Source organism: Anolis sagrei, chromosome Y (genome assembly GCF_037176765.1).
Source record: "Anolis sagrei isolate rAnoSag1 chromosome Y, rAnoSag1.mat, whole genome shotgun sequence".
Classification (NCBI taxonomy): Eukaryota; Metazoa; Chordata; class Lepidosauria; order Squamata; family Dactyloidae; genus Anolis; species Anolis sagrei.
In genome coordinates this window covers 80543051-80561868 of record NC_090035.1, presented here as the reverse complement: position 1 = coordinate 80561868, position 18818 = coordinate 80543051, and the positions used below count along the sequence as shown (strand labels likewise).

The following is an 18818-nucleotide window of genomic DNA, read 5'->3' as shown; positions in this document are numbered from 1 at the left end:
TGGCAAAAGGGGGTTGGACTGGATGGCCTTGGGGTGTGTGTTTGTCCCAACTCTAGATTTCATGATTCAGTAGAGACTGGATGGCCATCTGTTGGTAGGGATTGGATAGTGCCTTCCTTTATGGCAGAAGGGGGTTGGACTGGATGGCCTTTGGGGGTCTCTTCCTGCCTTAGAATTTTGTGTATTTATCTATCTATCTCTCAATCATTCACACACACACACACACACACACACACATATGGCTGGATTGCCATCTGTCGGGAGGGATCAGACAGTGCCTTCCTGCCTGGCAAAAGGGGGTTGGACTGGATGGCCTTAGGGAGGTCCCAACTCTAGATTCCATGATTCAATAGAGTTGGTAGGGATTGTATAGTGCCTTCATTTATGGCCAAAGGGGGTTGGATTGGATGACCTTTGAGGGATCCCTTCCAGCCCACAGAATTCTGTGCATCTATCTATCTCTCAATCAATCTTATATATATCGCTGTATGGCCATCTGTCGGGAGGGATCAGATAGTGCCTTCCTGCTGGCTTGATGGCCTTAGGGAGGTCCCAACTCTAGATTCCATGATTCAATAGAGACTTTGATAGCCATCTGTTGGTAAGGATTGGATAGTGCCTTCCTTTATCGCAGAAGGGGTCTGGACTGGATGGCCTTTGGGGGTCCCTTCCCAGCCTTAGAATTCTATCTATCTATCTATCTATCTATCTATCTATCTATCTATCTATCTCTCAATCATATATATATGATAGATAGATGGACGGACGGACGGACGGATGGACGGACAGACAGACAGACAGACAGACAGACAGATAAAGGGGTTGGACTGGATGGCCTTTGGGGTTCCCTTCCCAGCCTTAGAATTCTGTGTATTTATTTATCTATCTATCAGTCATTCACACACAGATGCGCGCACACACATACACACATATGGTTGGATTGCCATCTGTCAGGAGGGATCAGATGGTGCCTTCCTGCCTGGCAAAAGGGGGTTGGACTGGATGGCCTTTGGGGAATCCCCTTCAGCCTTAGAATTATGTCTGTCTATCTATCTATCTATCTATCTATCTATCTATCTATCTATTTATCTATTTGCCCAAGACTTTTGGAAAGTGTCAAGTTAGAGAGTGCCGTTTTCCTCAACGGCACTCTCTAACGGCCATCTGGACGGCCATCTGTCGGGAGGGATCAGATGGTACCTTCCTGCCTGGCAAAAGGGGGTTGGACTGGATGGCCTTGGGGGGTCCCTTCGAGTATTAGAATTGTGTGTATTTATCTATCTATCTCTCAATCATATATATATATGGCTGGATGGCTATTTGTCGGGAGGGATCAGATGGTGCCTTCCTGCCTGGCAAAAGGGGGCTGGACTGGATGACCTTTGGGGGGTCCCAACTCTAGATTCCCCCCATCTCAGGTTTGTGCTGCTCTCAGCAGCTGCTATTAATACCTATGGACTGGTGGGAGCTCCAGCCCCGCTCTGGGCCTGAGGCCAGGGGCTATTTCCCGTCCCATCGTCCCCGTGCCATGAAACCCAGGAGGACGCCGAATGTCACAAGAGCCTTTGAGTCCAGGGCTAAATCTGGACCGTGCAAATTATCAGCGCATTAATAGTGCTCGAATGCCGGCAGCTCTGTCCTATGGGATCCTGGGATCTGTAGTTTGGGGAGGGGCTTGGAAACTCCCATTTGGGCTGTCATTGCCTAATTATAGTCTAGGCATGTGCTATCCAAACTACAAATCCCAGGATTCCATACCATGGAGTCATAAGACTTAATTTTGTGGATTTATAGGCAACAATGAATCCGTTTATCCCAATGCACATTTCTAGGTTCTCTTTGCTAATCGCTTCAATTAATTAATTTGCTAATTGCTATTAATTGGTCATTATAATATCCTTTTACATTGCCTATACAATTATTTCAAAGGCATCTATTTAAAAAGACAGCATGGGAAAAGACATGCCATGTGCGACCAAGTCACTCCTTGATGTTGACTATCGACTCAAGCTGGAGGACCTACAAATTCCTAGAAGGCCAACTCTAATCCATTAGAACCAATAGGAAATTCCAATCTGCTCACCTAGGATGCATATTTCCAGCGGGCTCTCTGATTGGTCCGCTTCCGCCTGATGCTGCTCTGTGATTGGCTCCCAGCTCAGCCCCGCCTCTCCTTCATCTTCTTTGTCGTCCAGTGATGGACAATGGTCAAGCTCAAGAGTCGAGGTCAATAGGCGGAGGTGGATACTTCCGGAGATATTCGGTCCCCCTTCTTCCAGTTCGGGATCCGAGACATCCAGTGGCGGGAGGTCGCCCAGGGACGTCTCTGAAGGGACAAAAGTCATGGGTCAGGCTGACCATTAATTGTATTATCGAAGGCTTTCATGGTTAGAATCAATAGGTTCTTGTGGGTTTTTTCAGGCTATAGGGCCATGTTCTAGAGACATTTCTCCTGACGTTTCGCCTGCATCTGTGGCAAGCATCCTCAGAGGTAGTGAGGTCTGTTGGAATTAGGACAATGGGTTTATATATCTGTGGAATGGCTGGGGTGGGGCAAAGAGCTCTTCTCCGCTGGAGCTAGGTGTGAATGTTTCAACTGACCACCTTCATTAGCATTTGAAGGCCTGGCTGAGCCTGGGAAAATCTTTTGTTGAGAGGTGTTAAGATGTGCCTGGTTGTTTCCTCTCTGCTGTTTTGCTGTTGTAATTTTAGAGGTTTTTTTAATACTGGTAGCCAGATTTTGTTCATTTTCATGGTTTCCTCCTTTCTGTTGAAATTGTCCACATGCTTGTGGATTTCAATGGCTTCTCTGTGTAGTCTGACATGGTGGTTGTTGGAGTGGTCCAGCATTTCTGTGTTCTCAAATAATATGCTGTGTCCAGGTTGGTTCATCAGGTGCTCTGCTATGGCTGATTTCTCTGGTTGAAGTAGTCTGCAGTGCCTTTCATGTTCCTTGATTCGTGTTTGGGCAATGCTGCATTTGGTGGTCCCCATGTCCACAGCTGCATGGTATACATGCAGACCTCACTACCTCTGAGGATGCTTGCCATAGATGCAGGCGAAACGTCAGGAGAAATGCCTCTAGAACATGGCCCTATAGCCTGAAAAAACCCAGAAGAACCTAGTGACCATTAATTGTTTGTTTGGCCACAGAATTACCTTGGAGGAACTAGAAATCCCAAGAAGTGCCCTTTCCAGGTTCTCTTAGCACAGTAGTTCTCAACCCCTAAATATGCTTCCTCATGTTGTGGTGACCCCCAACCATAAAATTGTTTTCGTGGCTCCTTTATACCTGTAATTTTGCTACTGTTACAAATCGTAATGTAAATATCGGATACGAAGGATGTGTTTTAATTGCTACAAATTCAACATAATTAAAGCATCGTGATTAAGCAGAAAGAAATATGGATTTGTAGTGTTGTTGTTGTTGTTCATTCGTTCAGTCGTCTCCGACTCTTCGTGACCTCATGGACCAGCCCACGCCAGAGCTCCCTGTCGGCCGTCACCACCCCCAGCTCCTTCAAGGTCAGTCCAGTCACTTCAAGGATGCCATCCATCCATCTTGTCCTTGGTCGGCTCCTCTTCCTTTTGCCTTCCACTTTCCCCAGCATCATTGTCTTCTCTAGGCTTTGTTGTCTCCTCAGGATGTGGCATTCAAAGGAGTTCAGCTTTGTCTCTCGTCTCCTTCCCTCCAGTGAGCAGCCGGGCTTTATTTCCTGGAGGATGGACTGGTTGGATCTTCTCGCAGTCCAAGGCACTCTCAGCACTTTCCTCCAACACCACAGCTCAAAAGCATCTCTCTTCCTTCGCTCAGCCTTCCCTAAGGTGGATTTGTAGTACCTTCAACCAATTCAGTGCTGACTTCCACAGACCACTGAGACCTCCACACAGAACTCCCGAATGGCGAGAACGTGAGGCAGGTGAGGCGGGCTTTGTGCGAGGCCAGGCCTCACGTGGAGGACCCCTCGCCTGCCCCACGCTCTCGCCAATGGCGAGAATGTGAGGTAGGTGAGGGGGCTTTGCGTGAGGCCAGGCGTGAAGCCCTTGGGGTGGGGCCAACGGAGCTGGCCTTACGACCCCTCTGAAATGGCCAGGTGACCCCCCTGGGGGTCGCAACCCCCAGGTTGAGAACCACTGGCGCATGACTCTTGCTGGAAGCTGACCATGGAATGGCATTGGATGACTGAGGGATTTGCAGAAAGAACATATCAATCAAAGCCACAAATAATATAATAATATAATATAATATATATTCTAGTTATAGTTATAGTTTCATGATATACCAGTGCCCTTTGGCAAAGAAGGCACAACAATATGGAATACTGAGATCTGCAGTTTCGCAAAGCGTGCATCTGCATTGTAGATGAACTCTTTTAAGAAACTGCAGATCCCAGGATTCCATATTATTGTACTTTCTCTGCCAAAGGGTATCTTATGAAACCATAACTCCCAGGATCCCATAGTACTGAGTTTTAGTAGTCCCAAATGGGTCAAGCCATCAATTATACAGTGCAGAAAGTACAATAAGATGGAATCCTGGGATCTGAAGTTTTGCAAAGAGTGCACCTGCATTGTACGTAGATGCACTCTTTTGCGAAACTGCAGACCTCAGGATCCCATATTATTGTACTTTCTGCACTGTAGAATTGACTGTGTGACTTGAGACTGCCAAGGCTTAATGCTATGGGATCCTGCGAGTTATAGTTCCATAAGACGGAAGTGAGGTCAAGAATTGAGCTTTGGCAATTCTGCAATGCAGATGCACTCTTTGCGTAACTGCAGACCTCAGGATCCCATATTATTGTACTTTCTGTATTGCAGAATTGACTGCTTGACCTCACTTGAGACTGCCAAGGCTCAATGCTATGGGACCCTGGGAGTTATAGTTCCACAAGGCGGAAGTGAGGTCAAGAATTGAGCTTTGGCAATTCTACAATGCAGATGCACTCTTTGCGAAACTGCAGATCTCAGGATTCCATATTATTGTACTTTTTGAATTACAGAATTGACTGCTTGACCTCACTTGAGACTGCCAAGGCTCAATGCTATGGGATCCTGGGAGTTATAGTTCCGTAAGGCGGAAGTGAGGTCAAGAATGGAGCTTTGGCAATTCTACAATGCAGATGCACTCTTTGCGAAACTGCAGATCTCAGGATTCCATATTATTGTACTTTCTGCATTGTAGAATTGACTGCTTCACCTCACTTGAGACCACCAAGGCTCAATGCTATGGGATCCTGGGAGTTATAGTTCCGTAAGGCGGAAGTGAGGTCAAGAATTGAGCTTTGGCAATTCTACAATGCAGATGCACTCTTTGTGAAACTGCAGATCTCAGGATTCCGTATTATTGTACTTTCTGCATTGCAGAATTGACTGCTTGACCTCACTTGAGACTGCCAAGGCTCAATGCTATGGGATCCTGGGATGTATAGTTCCGCAAGGCGGAAGTGAGGTCAAGAATTGAGCTTTGGCAATTCTACAATGCAGATGTACTCTTTGCGAAAAACTGCAGATCTCAGGATTCCATATTATTGCGCTTTCTGCATTGCAGAATTGACTGCTTGACCTCACTTGAGACTGCCAAGGCTCAATGCTATGGGATCCTGGGATATATAGTTCCGCAAGGCGGAAGTGAGGTCAAGAATTGAGCATTGGTAATTCTACAATGCAGATGCACTCTTTGCGAAACTGCAGATCTCAGGATCCCATATTATTGTACTTTTTGAATTACAGAATTGACTGCTTGACCTCACTTGAGACCGCCAAGGCTCAATGCTTTGAGACCCTGGGAGTTATAGTTCCATAAGGCGGAATGAGGTCAAGAATTGAGCTTTGGCAATTCAAGTGCGCTAAAAACAATATAACACCAATGGTGATGAGAGATGTAGGCCAGAAAAAGGGTCCTTTCCCTACATACCTGAGGACGAATCGCTGCTGCTGCATTGCCCGCTTTCCTCGGCCCGCACTGCAGGGCTGTGAGGTTGAGATATGAGATGCTCCTCTCCTACTTCGTCGGCGTCCACTTGTCCTGAATGGGCTTCCCATCCCTCAAAGGGGTCCAGCCCTGGCCCACCAGCCTCGGGGGACGGGCACAGGCTGGGAATGTTCTCCAAACTGTCCCCCAGCGCCGGCACAAAGGTCTCGCAGGTCTCCGTCCGGGGGAGAGGGGCCCGTGCCCGGCGGCCCTGGGAGTCCCTCCGGTTTCGGGGCCCCGGGTCCCCCAAAGGTGGCCCTCCTCCTCCACTATTGGGGGCCGCAATGGTGATGTACGAGAAGGTCAGCTCCCTCGGCGTGCCCCATTCCACTGAGGCTTCCTCTTCCTCTTCGTCCTCCGAAAACTCCCTCGCCGTCTGCAGCTCTGGGAAGTCGGACTCGTCGTTGCCACCTGAGGACAGGAAGGGACGGCGGTCAGGAATTGTTTACAAACGTCACAAAATATGATGCATGGTTTTGAGAAGGTAGGGAAGGTAAAGGTAAAGGTTTTGCCCTGACATTAAAGTGATGTCCTGAAAGGGTCTTTGAGTGAAATTAGCAATAGCTAAGCAACGGCGCTCCATGCAGTCATGCCGGCCACATGACCTTGGAGGTGTCTACGGACAACGCTGGCTCTTCGGCTTAGAAATGGAGATGAGCACCACACCCCAGAGTCAGACATGACTGGACTTGATGTCAGGGGACTACCTTTACCTTAAGCAAGGTTCTTTGAATGAAATCAGCAGCACGGAAGAAAATGTGACATTTAGAGTTCATACAAAGTTCGAGCTTACATAGGAAGTTGGGTTGTGGTTAAGCGCAAAGTCTGCAGGACCAAGGAGGTACTTTCCATCAAGAGGTTGATGGGACAGGAAGAATAAAGGTCAAAGTACTTTCCATGACAAAAATGTTCTTGTTTACTTGAGGGTATATAAAGGTTTACAAAAGCCGAGGAGGTGCGCGACAGTCTGTGGAAACACATACAAAAGTGCTGTCTGTCCGCCTCGTGCTCATCAGCTTGAATAAATGGTGTTTTACATGAACCTATTGGACTCTGGATTTCTTCGAAAAAGGACCCCGCACGCTAAACCCGTGATCCCTTACAGTCCGACTCTGGGTGTTAGTGCTCATCTCCATTTGGATTTTGGGATTTTGGCCTGCATCAATAGGAGCATAGTGTCTAGATCCAGGGAAGTCCTGCTCCCCATGCTCTATTCTGCCTGGTTAGACCACACCTGGAATATTGTGTCCAGTTCTGGGCACCACAATTCAAGAGAGATGTTGACGAGTGGGAATGTGTCCAGAGGAGGGCGACTCAAATGATCAAAGGTCTGGAGAACAAGCCCTATGAGGAGCGGCTTAAAGAGCTGGGCATGTATAGCCTTCAGAAGAGAAGGCTGAGAGGAGACATGATTAGGGTCATGTATACATATGTGAGAGGAAGTCATAAAGAGGAGGGAGCAAGCTTGTTTTCTGCTGCCCTGGAGACTAGGACACAATGGAGCAATGGCTTCAAACTACAAGAAAGGAGATTCCATCTGAACATTAGGAATAACTTCCTGACTGTGAGAGCTGTTCAGCAGTGGAACTCTCTGCCCTGGAGCGTGGTGGAGGCTCCTTCTTTGAAAGCTTTGAAACAGAGGCCGGATGGCCATCTGTCGGGGGTGCTTTGAATGCAATTTTCCTGCTTCTTGGCAGAATGGAGTTGGACTGGATGGCCCATGAGGTCTCTTCCAACTCTATGAGTATGATTATATGATTTCTAAGCCAAAGAACCAGTGTTGTCCATAGACACCTCCAAGGTCATGTGGCCAGCATGACTCCATTACCTTCCTGTCAGAGCGGTACCTATTGATCTGCTCATATTTGCATGTTTTTGAACTGCTAAGTTGGCAGAATACTGGTGGGGTTGGGAGGGATTGATTTTGTCATTTGAGAGTTGTAGTTGCTGGGATTTATAGCTTCACCAAGGATGGAATTGAACTAAACTACAACTGCAACTCTCAAACATCCAGGTCTATTTCCCTCAAACTCCAGCATTGTTCATATTTGGGAATATTGAGCATTTGTGCCAAGTTTGGTCCAGATCCATTACTGCTTGAGTCCACAGTGCTCTCTGGATGTAGGTAAACTACAACTCCAAAACTCAAAGTCAGTGCACACCAAACCCAGTATGTCCTGTTGGTCATAGGAGTTCTGTGTGCCAAGTTTGGTTCAATTCCATCATTGGAGGAGTTCAGAATGCTCTTTGATTGTAGGTGAACTACAACTCCCAAACGTTAAGGTCTATTTTCCCCAAACTCGACCAGTGTTCACATTTGGGCATATTGAGTATTCGTGCCAAGTTTGGTCCAGATCCATTACTGCTTGAGCCCACAGTGCTCTCTGGATGTAGGTGAACTACAACTCCCAAATTCAAGGTCAATGACCAGCAAACCCTTCCAGTATTTTCTGTTGGTCATGGGAGTTCTGTGTGCCAAGTTTGGTTCAATTCCATTGTTGGTGGACTACGTCCTTTGATAAACCGAAGGTCTGTGGGTACTTTGAAGGACTACAACTCCCAGAACTGGGACTTGTAATCCTCCCACTGGCAGGCTTTCCAACTTCAATGTATTTCCAATTTCAGCTTAGGTGAACACTACCACTGAATATATTGAAAAATGTAAGGACTGAGGATACTTTGAAGAACTACACCTCCCAGAACTGGGACTTGTAATCCTCCCACTGGCAGGCTTTCCAAGTTCAATGTATTTCCAATTTCAGCTTAGGTGAACATTGCCACGGAGTATATTGAAAAATATAAGGGCTGTGGGTACTTTGAAGGACTACAACTCCCAGTATTGGGCTTGTAATCCTCCCACTGGCAGGCTTTCCAACTTCAATGTATTTCCAACTTCATCTTAGGTGAACACTGCCACTAGGTTTATTGAAAAATGTAAGGGCTGTGGGTACTTTGAAGGACTACACCTCCCAGAACTGGGACTTGTAATCCTCCCACTGGCAGGCTTTCCAACTTCAATGTATTTCCAACTTCATCTTAGGTGAACACTACCACTGAGTATATTGAAAAATGTAAGGGCTGTGGGTACTTTAAAGGACTACAACTCCCAGAACTGGGACTTGTAGTCCTCTTGCTAGGATAGTTTCCAAGCTCAGCTCGGATGAATGCTGCATCTGAGTATATTAGCAAACTAAATGAATATGCCTACTTCGAGGAACTAAAAATCGCCAGTGGCTCTGCTAGTTGGTGGATTTTGGGACTTGTAGTCCTCCCTCAGAGAGGTCAGCCTCTCTGAGCATATTTAACATACCCAATGACTAGGGGTGCATCTAACATTGCAGAATGAATATAGTTTGACTGCATTTAATTGCCATTGCTCGAGGCGATGAAATCCTGGGAGTTGTAGTTTAGTTTTTTCGGATGCGGATCCCTTCCAACTCACCGTCTGTAGAGTCTGGTGTGGTGGAGGCGGTGGAAGGAGATTCTTCTGCAAGAAACAAGAGGGAGAAAAATACCTGTTAAGACTTCCCATTCACACAACAACACCCAGAATCCCCCAAAAGGCATGCCAGATGGGAGTTGTAGTTTAGGAAAAACCAAAACAAAACACTTTCCAAACTCTGGATGTCCTTGGCTTCTCTCCTATGCTCCCATTTGCAAGTCATCCAGGAAATAATGTGTGGCCTCCCTATGCACGACTATGGCGGGAAGCATAGACGCATTAATGTAAGGTCTGGAGCTGAGCCACAACCAGAAAATAAAATATAAGGTTCTGATGCATCTTCCTTGTCTCCATGTTGCCAGGAGTAACTTTGACTGCCAAGGATCAATGCTATGGGATCCTGGGAATTGTAGTTCCACGAAGGGTGCAACTACACTGTAGAATAACATTGGCTCCACTTGAATTGCCATGGTTTAATTCTATGAAATCCTGGGAGCTGTAGTTTTACAAAGCCCTTAACCCTCTCTGGGTGCATCTACACAGTAAAATGAATCTTGGGAGTTGTAGTTTTACAAGGCCCTTAACCTTCTCTGGGTGCATCCACATTGTAAAATAAAACCTGAGAGCTGTAGTTTTACCAGGCCCATAACCTTCTTTGAGCACATCTACACAGTAAAATTAATCCTGGGAGTTGTAGTTTTACAAAGCTCATAATCTTCTCTGAGCACATCTACACAGTAAAATGAATCCTAGAAGTTGTAGTTTTACAAGGCCCTTAACTTTCTCTGGGCACATCTACGTAGTAAAATTAATCCTGGGAGTTGTAGTTTTACAAGGCCCATAACCTTCTCTGGGCACATCTACACAGTAAAATTAATCCTGGGAGTTGTAGTTTTACAAGGCCCATAACATTCTCTAGGCATATCCACACAGTAAAATTAATCCTGGGAGCTGTAGTTTTACAAGGCCCACAACCCTCTGTAAGCATATCTACACAGTAAAAGGAATCCTGGAAGTTGTAGTTTTACAAGGCCCATAACCTTCTCTGGGCACATCTACACAGTAAAATGATTCCTGGGAGTTGTAGTTTTACAAGGCCCATAACTTTATCTGAGCACACCTGCAAAATGAAATGAATCCTGGGAATTGTAGTTTTACAAGGCCTATAACTTTCTCTGAGCACATCTGCAAAATAAAATGAATCCTGGGAGTTGTAGTTTTACAAGGCCCATAATCTTCTCTGAGCACATCTACACAATAAAATGAATCCTGGGAGTTGTACTTTTACAAGGCCCATAACCTTCTCTGGGGACATCTACACAGTAAAATTAATCCTGGGAGCTGTAGTTTTACAAGGCCCATAACCTTCTCTGGGTGCATCTACAAAGTAAAATGATTCCTGGCAGTTGTAGTTTTACAAGGCCCATAACTTTCTCTGAGCACATCTGCAAAATAAAATGAATCCTGGGAGTTGTAGTTTTACAAGGCCCATAACCTTCTCTGGGCACATCTACACAGTAAAACAGATCATGGAAGTTGTGGTTTTACAAAGACCTCCACCTTCTCTGGGCGCATCTACATTGCAAAATTAATCCTGGGAGTTGTAGTTTTACACGTTCTTCAATCTTCTCTGGGTGCATCTATACTATAAAGGAATGCAGTTTAGAAATCACTTGAACTGCAGCGGGATTCTGGGAGTTGTAATTTGGCAAGGTCTTCAGGCTTCTCTGCCTACGAATGCAAACTACAACTCCCAGGAGTCCGGAGCACAGAGCTACAGCAGCGAAAGTGGCGTCAAACTGCGTTCCTTCTATAGTATTTGCACCCTAAGATCGCTCTGATCACAGGGTTTTCTTAATGCAATGCTCAACTCCATTTATGGCCATTTATGGCATGCGCCGTGAATTATATATCATGCCAAAGCGCCGTACGTTTCAAACTAGGACAGATTTCGATCAGTTCTGAGAAACTCAGAGACTAAAATTAGCTCCAAAAAGAGAGAGACAAAAGTGGAAAGGGAAAAGATTAGAACGAGAGCACTCTACACAGTTGAATTAATCCAGTTTTACCCCACTTCAACTGCTATGGCATCCTGGAAGTAGTAGTTTCCGCACTCTATGGCAGAAGAGGTTCAAGACCTTGCTGAAATGCAACTCCTGAGGCTGCATAGCATTCAGCCTTGGCAATAAAGTGGCATCAAACCGCATTAACTCTACTGTGTAGGCGATCCCGCGTAGTCTGAGGATGATGGTCCTCCAAGTTCGGTGTCCTGATGGTGGGTTCATAGGTGGCTGTGGAGCCCTCTTCTAGATATGCATCTTCTCCCGCAGTGAGGACATCGGTTTCCAGGTGGGAGGCGGTCCCAGTTGGAGTTGCCTTGACGCGCCTTCCTCCTGGCACGTTTCTCTCTTTCACCCTCCATTCGTGCCTCTTCAAATTCTACAGCACTGCTGGTCACAGCTGACCTCCAGCTGGAGCACTCAAGGGCCAGGGCTTCCCAGGTCTCAGTATCTATGCCACAGTTTTTAAGGTTGGCTTTGAGCCCATCTTTCAATCTCTTTTCCTGCCCACCAACATTCCGTTTCCCGTTCTTGAGTTCGGAGTAGAGCAACTGCTTTGGAAGACGGTAGTCGGGCATCCAAACAACATGGCCGGTCCAGCAGAGTTGATGGCGGAGGAGCATCACTTCAATGCTGGTGGTCTTTGCTTCTTCTTCCAGCACACTGACATTTCCCCGCCTGCCTTCCCAAGAGATTTGCAGGATTTTCCAGAGGCAGCGCTGATGGAATCATTCCAGGAGTTGCATGTGACGTCTGTAGGCAGTCCACGTTTCACAGGCACAGAGCAGGCTTGGGAGGACAATAGCTTTATAGACAAGCCCCTTGGTCTCCCTACGGATGTCCCAGTCCTCAAACACTCTCTGCTTCAGTCGGAAAAATGCTGCACTTGCAGAGCTCAGGCGGTGTTGTATTTCGGTGTCAATGTTGACTTTGGTGGAGAGGTGGCTCCCAAGGTAGCGGAAATGATCAACATTTTCTAATGTTACACCATTAAGCAGTTATCTCTGGCACTGGAAGGAGGTTGGCTGGTGACTGCTGGAACAGCACCTTGGTCTTCTCAATGTTCAATGACAGGCTGAGCTTCTCGTATGCTTCTGCGAAGGTGTTTAGAGTGGCTTGTAGATCTCCTTCTGAATGCACACAGACAACATTATCATCAGCATACTGGAGTTCTATAACAGATGCTGTTGTAACCTTGGTTTTGGCTCAGTCTGCTGAGGTTAAACAGCTTGCCATCTGTCCGATAGAAGATTTTCACTCCGGTGGGAAGCTTCCCATCAACAAGGTGAAGTATCATAGCGATGAAGATGGAGAATAGAGTTGGGGCAATAACACATCCCTGTTTGACACCTGATTTCACCTTAAATGGGTCACTTTGGGAGCCATTGCTGTCCAAGACCGTTGCCATCATGTCATCATGGAGGAGCCGCAGGATGTTCACAAATTTGTTTGGGCACCCAATTTTCTGGAGGATGGACCAAAGAGCGCTGCGATTCACTGTGTCAAATGCCTTTGCAAGGTCGATGAATGCCATGCACAGAGGTGAATTTTGGCAGCTCTTAGACTACGTAATCACACGTGCCAGAGACCGCCGTGATGTGCTCCTCACAAGACAGGTGCTGTCAACTGCTGGACTGACCACAGGCTAATCCGATCCACAATGCCTATCAAGATCGCCCCCAAGCGCAGACTCCAAGGAAGGAAGACAAGGTGCAAAATGAACACCCAAGCCCTTCAGGAGCCCTCCAAACGAGCCCATCTCCAAACAGCACTCAAGAACCATCTCCCCACAGAACACCCCGAAAATGTTGAGGAACATTGGAACAAACTGAAGACCTCCATCATCACAGCCTGCGAAGAAACTATTGGATATCAAACCAAGAAACATCAAGACTGGTTCGACGAAAACGACAATGAGATCCAACAGCTAATTGACAAGAAAAGGAAAGCCTTCCAAGCATGGCAGAGAGACATCAACTGTGCTGCTAAGAAAAAGATCTACGCTAGCGCAAAAGCTGAAGTCCAAAGAAGGACAAGAGAACTCAAGAACATCTGGTGGACAAAGAAGACCGAAGAAATCCAACACCTGGCAGATACCCATGATGCTCAGGGATTTTTCAAAGCCACAAAGGTCATCTATGGACCAAGAAACCATGGCATACAGCCTCTACGCTCAGCAGACGGAACCACACTCCTGAAGGACCAAAAATCAATTGCACTACGCTGGAAAGAACACTACCAAAGCCTCCTGAACCGCAGCTCCAATGTGGCCGAAGAGGTTCTCTCACAAATCCCACAACAACAAACTAGGGATGAGCTTGCAGCAATGCCTAGTTTGGAAGAAGTCAGCAATGCCATCAGCCAACAAAAAACAAAACAAAACAAACAAAGCCAGCGGACCTGATGGGATCCCTGCTGAAATCTTTAAAGAGGGAGGACCTGAGCTGACACAAGTAGGTATCTACTGTATAGATGCAACCCATGACTCTACTAGAGACATGGGTTTGGATTCTCGTTTATGGCATGGAAAACCCACATTGGGTGAGTTACACTCTCTCAGCTTCAGAGGAATGCCAGGCTGAGCTGAGAGGTGGTGGTGGTGGTTGTTGTTGTTAGTTTATGTCTATTGATACCCCACTTTTTCTCTCCACAAGGAGACTCAAGACAGCAACCTTTCCAATCCAGGATTTGGATCAGTGTCAGAGAAATAAGTGGAGTACTAAGACTTTTAGGGGGCAGAAGTGGGGGGGGGGGGGGGGTCAGACATATGAGTATAATGCATAGGGGGCAGTCTCTTCTGTCCAGATTTGTATTCAAGGACAAGGAAATAAATATTCCAAGTGCTGGTGCTAACCTATAAAGCCCTAAAAGGTTCCGGTCCAGTTTACCTGTCTGAACCTTAAGATCAACCGGAGAAGCCCTGCTCTCAGTCCCACCGCCATCGCACTTGCGTTTCGTGGGGACGAGAGGCAGGGCCTTTTCCGTGGTGGCCTCTCGGCTGGGGAACTCCCTCCCCAATGAGGTTACTAGGACCTTAAGATCATCCAGGGAGGCCCTGCTCTCAGTCTCACCGCCATCGCAGTTGCGTTTGGTGGGGATGAGAGACAGGGCCTTATCCATGGTAGCCCCTTGGCTGTGGAACTCTCTCCTCAGTGAGGTTACTAGGACCTTAAGATCATCCGGAGAGGCCCTGCTCTCAGTCCCACAGCCATCGCAGTTGCATTTCATGGGGACGAGAGATAGGGCCTTCTCCGTGGCATCCCCTTGGCTGTGGAACTCCCTCCCCAATGAGGTTACTAGGACCTTAAGATCATCCAGGGAGGCACTGCTCTCAGTCTCACAGCCATCGCAATTGCGTTTCATGGGGACGAGAGGCAGGGCCTTCTCCGTGGTAGCCCCTTGACTGTGGAACTCCCTCCCCAGTAAGGTTACTAGGACTTTACGATCATCCATGGAGGCCCTGCTCTCAGTCCCATCGCCATCGCAGTTGCGTTTCGTGGGGACGAGAGGCAGGGCCTTCTCCGTGGTGGCCTCTCAGCTGTGGAACTCCCTCCCCAATGAGGTTACTAGGACCTTAAGATCATCTGAGGAGGCCCTGCTCTCAGTCCCACTGCCATCGCAGTTGCGTTTAGTGGGCACGAGAGACAGGGCCTTATCCATGGTAGCCCCTTGGCTGTGGAACTCTCTCCTCAGTGAGGTTACTAGGACCTTAAGATCATCTGGGCAGGCCCTGCTCTCGGTCCCACCGCCATTGCAGTTGTGTTTGGTGGGGACGAGAGACAGGGCCGTCTCTGTGGTATCCCCTTGGCTGTGGAACTCCCTCCCCAATGAGGTTACTAGGACCTTAAGATCAACCAGGGAGGCCCTGCTCTCAGTCTCACCACCATCGCAGTTGCGTTTGGTGGGGACAAGTGACAGGGCCTTCTCCTTGGTAGCCCCTCAGCTGTAGCACTCCCTCCCCAATTAAGTTTCTAGGACCTTAAGATCATCTGGAGAGGTTCTGCTCTCGGTCCCACTGCTATCGCAGTTGCGTTTGGTGGGGACGAGAGATAGGACCTTTTCCATGGCTGTGGAACTCCCTCCCCAATGAGGTTACTGGGACCTTAAGATCATCCAGGGAGGCCCTGCTCTCAGTCCCACCGCCATCGCAGTTGCATTTGGTGGGAACGAGAGACAGGACCTTCTCTGTGGTAGCCCCTCGGTTGTGGAACTCCCTCCTCAATAAGGTTAGATCCTCCCCCTCCCTTCTAACCTTCCAGAAGAAACTTAAATCCTGGTTATGGGATCAAGAGTTCACGGAATAGTTGTTTTAGCGGGAAGACAAGATTTTATTGGACTGCACTTGGATTGTTTTGGACGGCTATTTCAATTCTGGCAATTTTAATCTGTCGAACTAGTTCTGACATATATTTGTAACTATTTTAATGTATACGGATGTATTTATTATGTGTCTTATGTCATGCTTGGCATTGAATTGTTGCCTGTTTGGAAGCCATTCTGAGTCCCACCTCGGAGGTCGAGAAGGACGGGGTATAAATAATTAATATTGTTTATTTCCTTGTTTGGGGTCAGGCCTACAATGAATAGAGAGAACCTTTTCCTTTGGGGGGGGGGGGTCAGGCCTGCAATACATAGACAAGACAATAGTGGGGTATAAATAAACATAACAACAACAACAACAACAACAACAACAACAACAACAACAATAGCCTTTCTTATCCAGATTTGGGTTCATAGAATCATAGAATCATAGAATCAAAGAGTTGGAAGAGACCTCCTGGGCCATCATCCAGTCCAACCCCATTCTGCCAAGAAGCAGGAATATTGCATTCAAATCACCCCTGACAGATGGCCATCCAGCCTCTGTTTAAAAGCTTCCAAAGAAGGAGCCTCCACCACACACCGGGGCAGAGAGTTCCACTGTTGAACGGCTCTCACAGTCAGGAAGTTCTTCCTCATGTTCAGATGGAATCTCCTCACTTGTAGTCTGAAGTCATTGTTCCATTGCGTCCTAGTCTCCAAGGAAGCAGAAAACAAGCTTGCTCCCTCCTCCCTGTGGCTTCCTCTCACATATTTATCCATGGCCCTCATCATATCTCCTCTCAGCCTTCTCTTCTTCAGGCTAAACATGCCCAGCTCCTTAAGCCGCTCCTCATAGGGCTTGTTCTCCAGACCCTTGATCATTTTAGTCGCATTCCAGCTTGTCAATATCTCTCTTGAATTGTGGTGCCCAGAATTGGACACAATATTCCAGGTGTGGTCTAACCAAAGCAGAATAGAGGGGTAGTATTACTTCCTTAGATCTAGACACTATGCTCCTATGGATGCAGGCCAAAATCCCATTGGCTTTTTTTGCCGCCACATCACATTGTTGGCTCATGTTTAACTTGTTGTCCATGAGGACTTTCAAGATCTTTTTCACACGTACTGCTCTCGAGCCAGGTTCAGTGGCAGAGAGGTAAACAGTGGGGTATCAAAAGTGCAATTATTATTATTGCTATTTGAAACACAGCAAGATGAGTCCACAGCAGACAAAATCACTTTGCTGGCTGTTGTGTTGGATCACACATCGGACACTTCCCAAGTAAGGTGGCCTTTTGCAGCTGGCAGAGGGTGATTTTGCCAGCGCCGATTGTGTTTAAGTCCAGGCCAAGGTCTTTAGGCACTGCACTCAGTGTGCCCATTACCACTGGCACCACCTTGACTGGCTTGGGCATATAATGCATGCACATCCCAGTATGGTGGCGTTCTGCAGCTAGCAGATGGTAATTTTGTCAGCGCCAATTGTGTTTAAGTCCAGGCCAAGGTCTTTAGGCACTGCACTCAGTGTGCCCATTACCACTGGCACCACCTTGACTGGCTTGGGCATATAATGCGTGCACGTCCCAGTAAGGTGGCCTTCTGCAGCTGGCAGATGGTAATTTTGTCAGCGCTGATTGTTTTTGAGTGCAGGCCAAGGTCTTTAGGCACTGCACCCAGTGTGCCCATCACCACTGGGACCACCTTGACTGGCTTGTGCCAGAGTCTTTGCAGTTCGATCTTTAAATCCTATTATTATTATTATTATTATTATTATTATTACTACTACTACTACTATTATTATTTCTCTCCACAAGGAGACTCCAAGCAGCAACCCTTTATTTCAGATCAATAAGTGGGGTACCAATAAGTGGGGTACAATTGTCAGCGCCGATTGTGTTTGAGTGCAGGCCAAGGTCTTTAGGCACTGCACCCAGTGTGCCAATCACCACTGGGACCACCGTGACTGGCTTGGGCGTATAATGCGTGCACATCCCAGTAAGGTGGCCTTCTGCAGCTAGCAGATGGTAATTTTGTCAGCGCCAATTGTGTTTAAGTGCAGGCCAAGGTCTTGAGGCACTGCACCCAGTGTGCCGATCACCACTGGGACCACCTTGACTGGCTTGTGACAGAGTCTTTGCAGTTTGATCTTTAATTATTATTATTATTATTATTATTATTATTATTATTATTTAAACCCACTTTTTCTCTCCACAAGGAGATGCCAAGCGGCAACCCTTCCTTTCCTGGTTTTGGGGTCTGTGTCAGATCAATAAGTGGGGTACCAAGACTTTTTTTTTGCAGGAGTCAGGCATGCAATGTATAGGAGCAACAAGACTTTTGCAAATCATGCATGCAATGTATACAATGCCTGGGGGGGGGGCAACCTTGACTATCCAATGCCCTGCTTGCATTGTGAGACCACCCATCCCCTCTGCCCCTTTGCACCCATGCAGAGGTGTCCTAAGAGGGGCAAATCCCTCCTCCAACCCCCACCACTGGGACCCTCCCTCCCTTTTGCCCCCCCCTCCCCCCTTCCCAAAGATACCTACTGCAGTGGGCAAACCCCAGGACTTGCCCCATGGCCACCGTCCGGCTCCAGGTCCATGCGGGAGGCCCCCCCGCCCCGTCCTCCGGGGCCCAAGCCTCCCCCTTCCTCCTCCTCCTCCTTCCTCTTCCTCTTCTTCCTCCTCCTCCTCCCCCTGGGCCCCCTCCCCAGGCTCATCTCCCCCATGGAGGGCCCATCATTGAGCCCCCCCTTCTTCCCCAAAAAGAGGAGGAGGAGGAGAAGGAGAGGAAGGGATGCTGGAGGGAAGACAAAGAGGATGCTGCAGACAAAAAGAAGGAGGAGAACGAGGAAAAGAAGGGGGGGGGTTGTTTGGAAAGGATGGAGGGGAAGGGAAAGGGGTGGAGGAGGGGGTGGAGAGGAGGGTGTTTTTTAGGGGGGGGGGCACAGGGTGTGGCCGGGAAGGAGGGGGTCCTGGAAGAGGAGGAGAAGGAGGAGGAGAAGCAGGGAAAGAGGGAAGGAGGGAAGGAGGAGGGA

At 47.7% G+C, this 18818-nt stretch overlaps 1 protein-coding gene across 1 annotated transcript in view; it reads right to left on the bottom strand.

The window, feature by feature from the left end:
* Nucleotides 1–18818, bottom strand: part of LOC132780788 (reticulon-2) — a 46672-nt gene extending 27854 nt beyond the window's left edge. The window contains exons 1-4 of the mRNA XM_067461691.1: nt 18328–18818; nt 9417–9461; nt 5918–6385; nt 2084–2326 (exon numbers count right to left, since the gene is read on the bottom strand). Coding sequence (XP_067317792.1) covers nt 2084–2326; nt 5918–6385; nt 9417–9461; nt 18328–18358 — 787 coding nt within the window. The 5' untranslated portion in view covers nt 18359–18818. The remainder of the gene's footprint in view (nt 1–2083; nt 2327–5917; nt 6386–9416; nt 9462–18327) is intronic.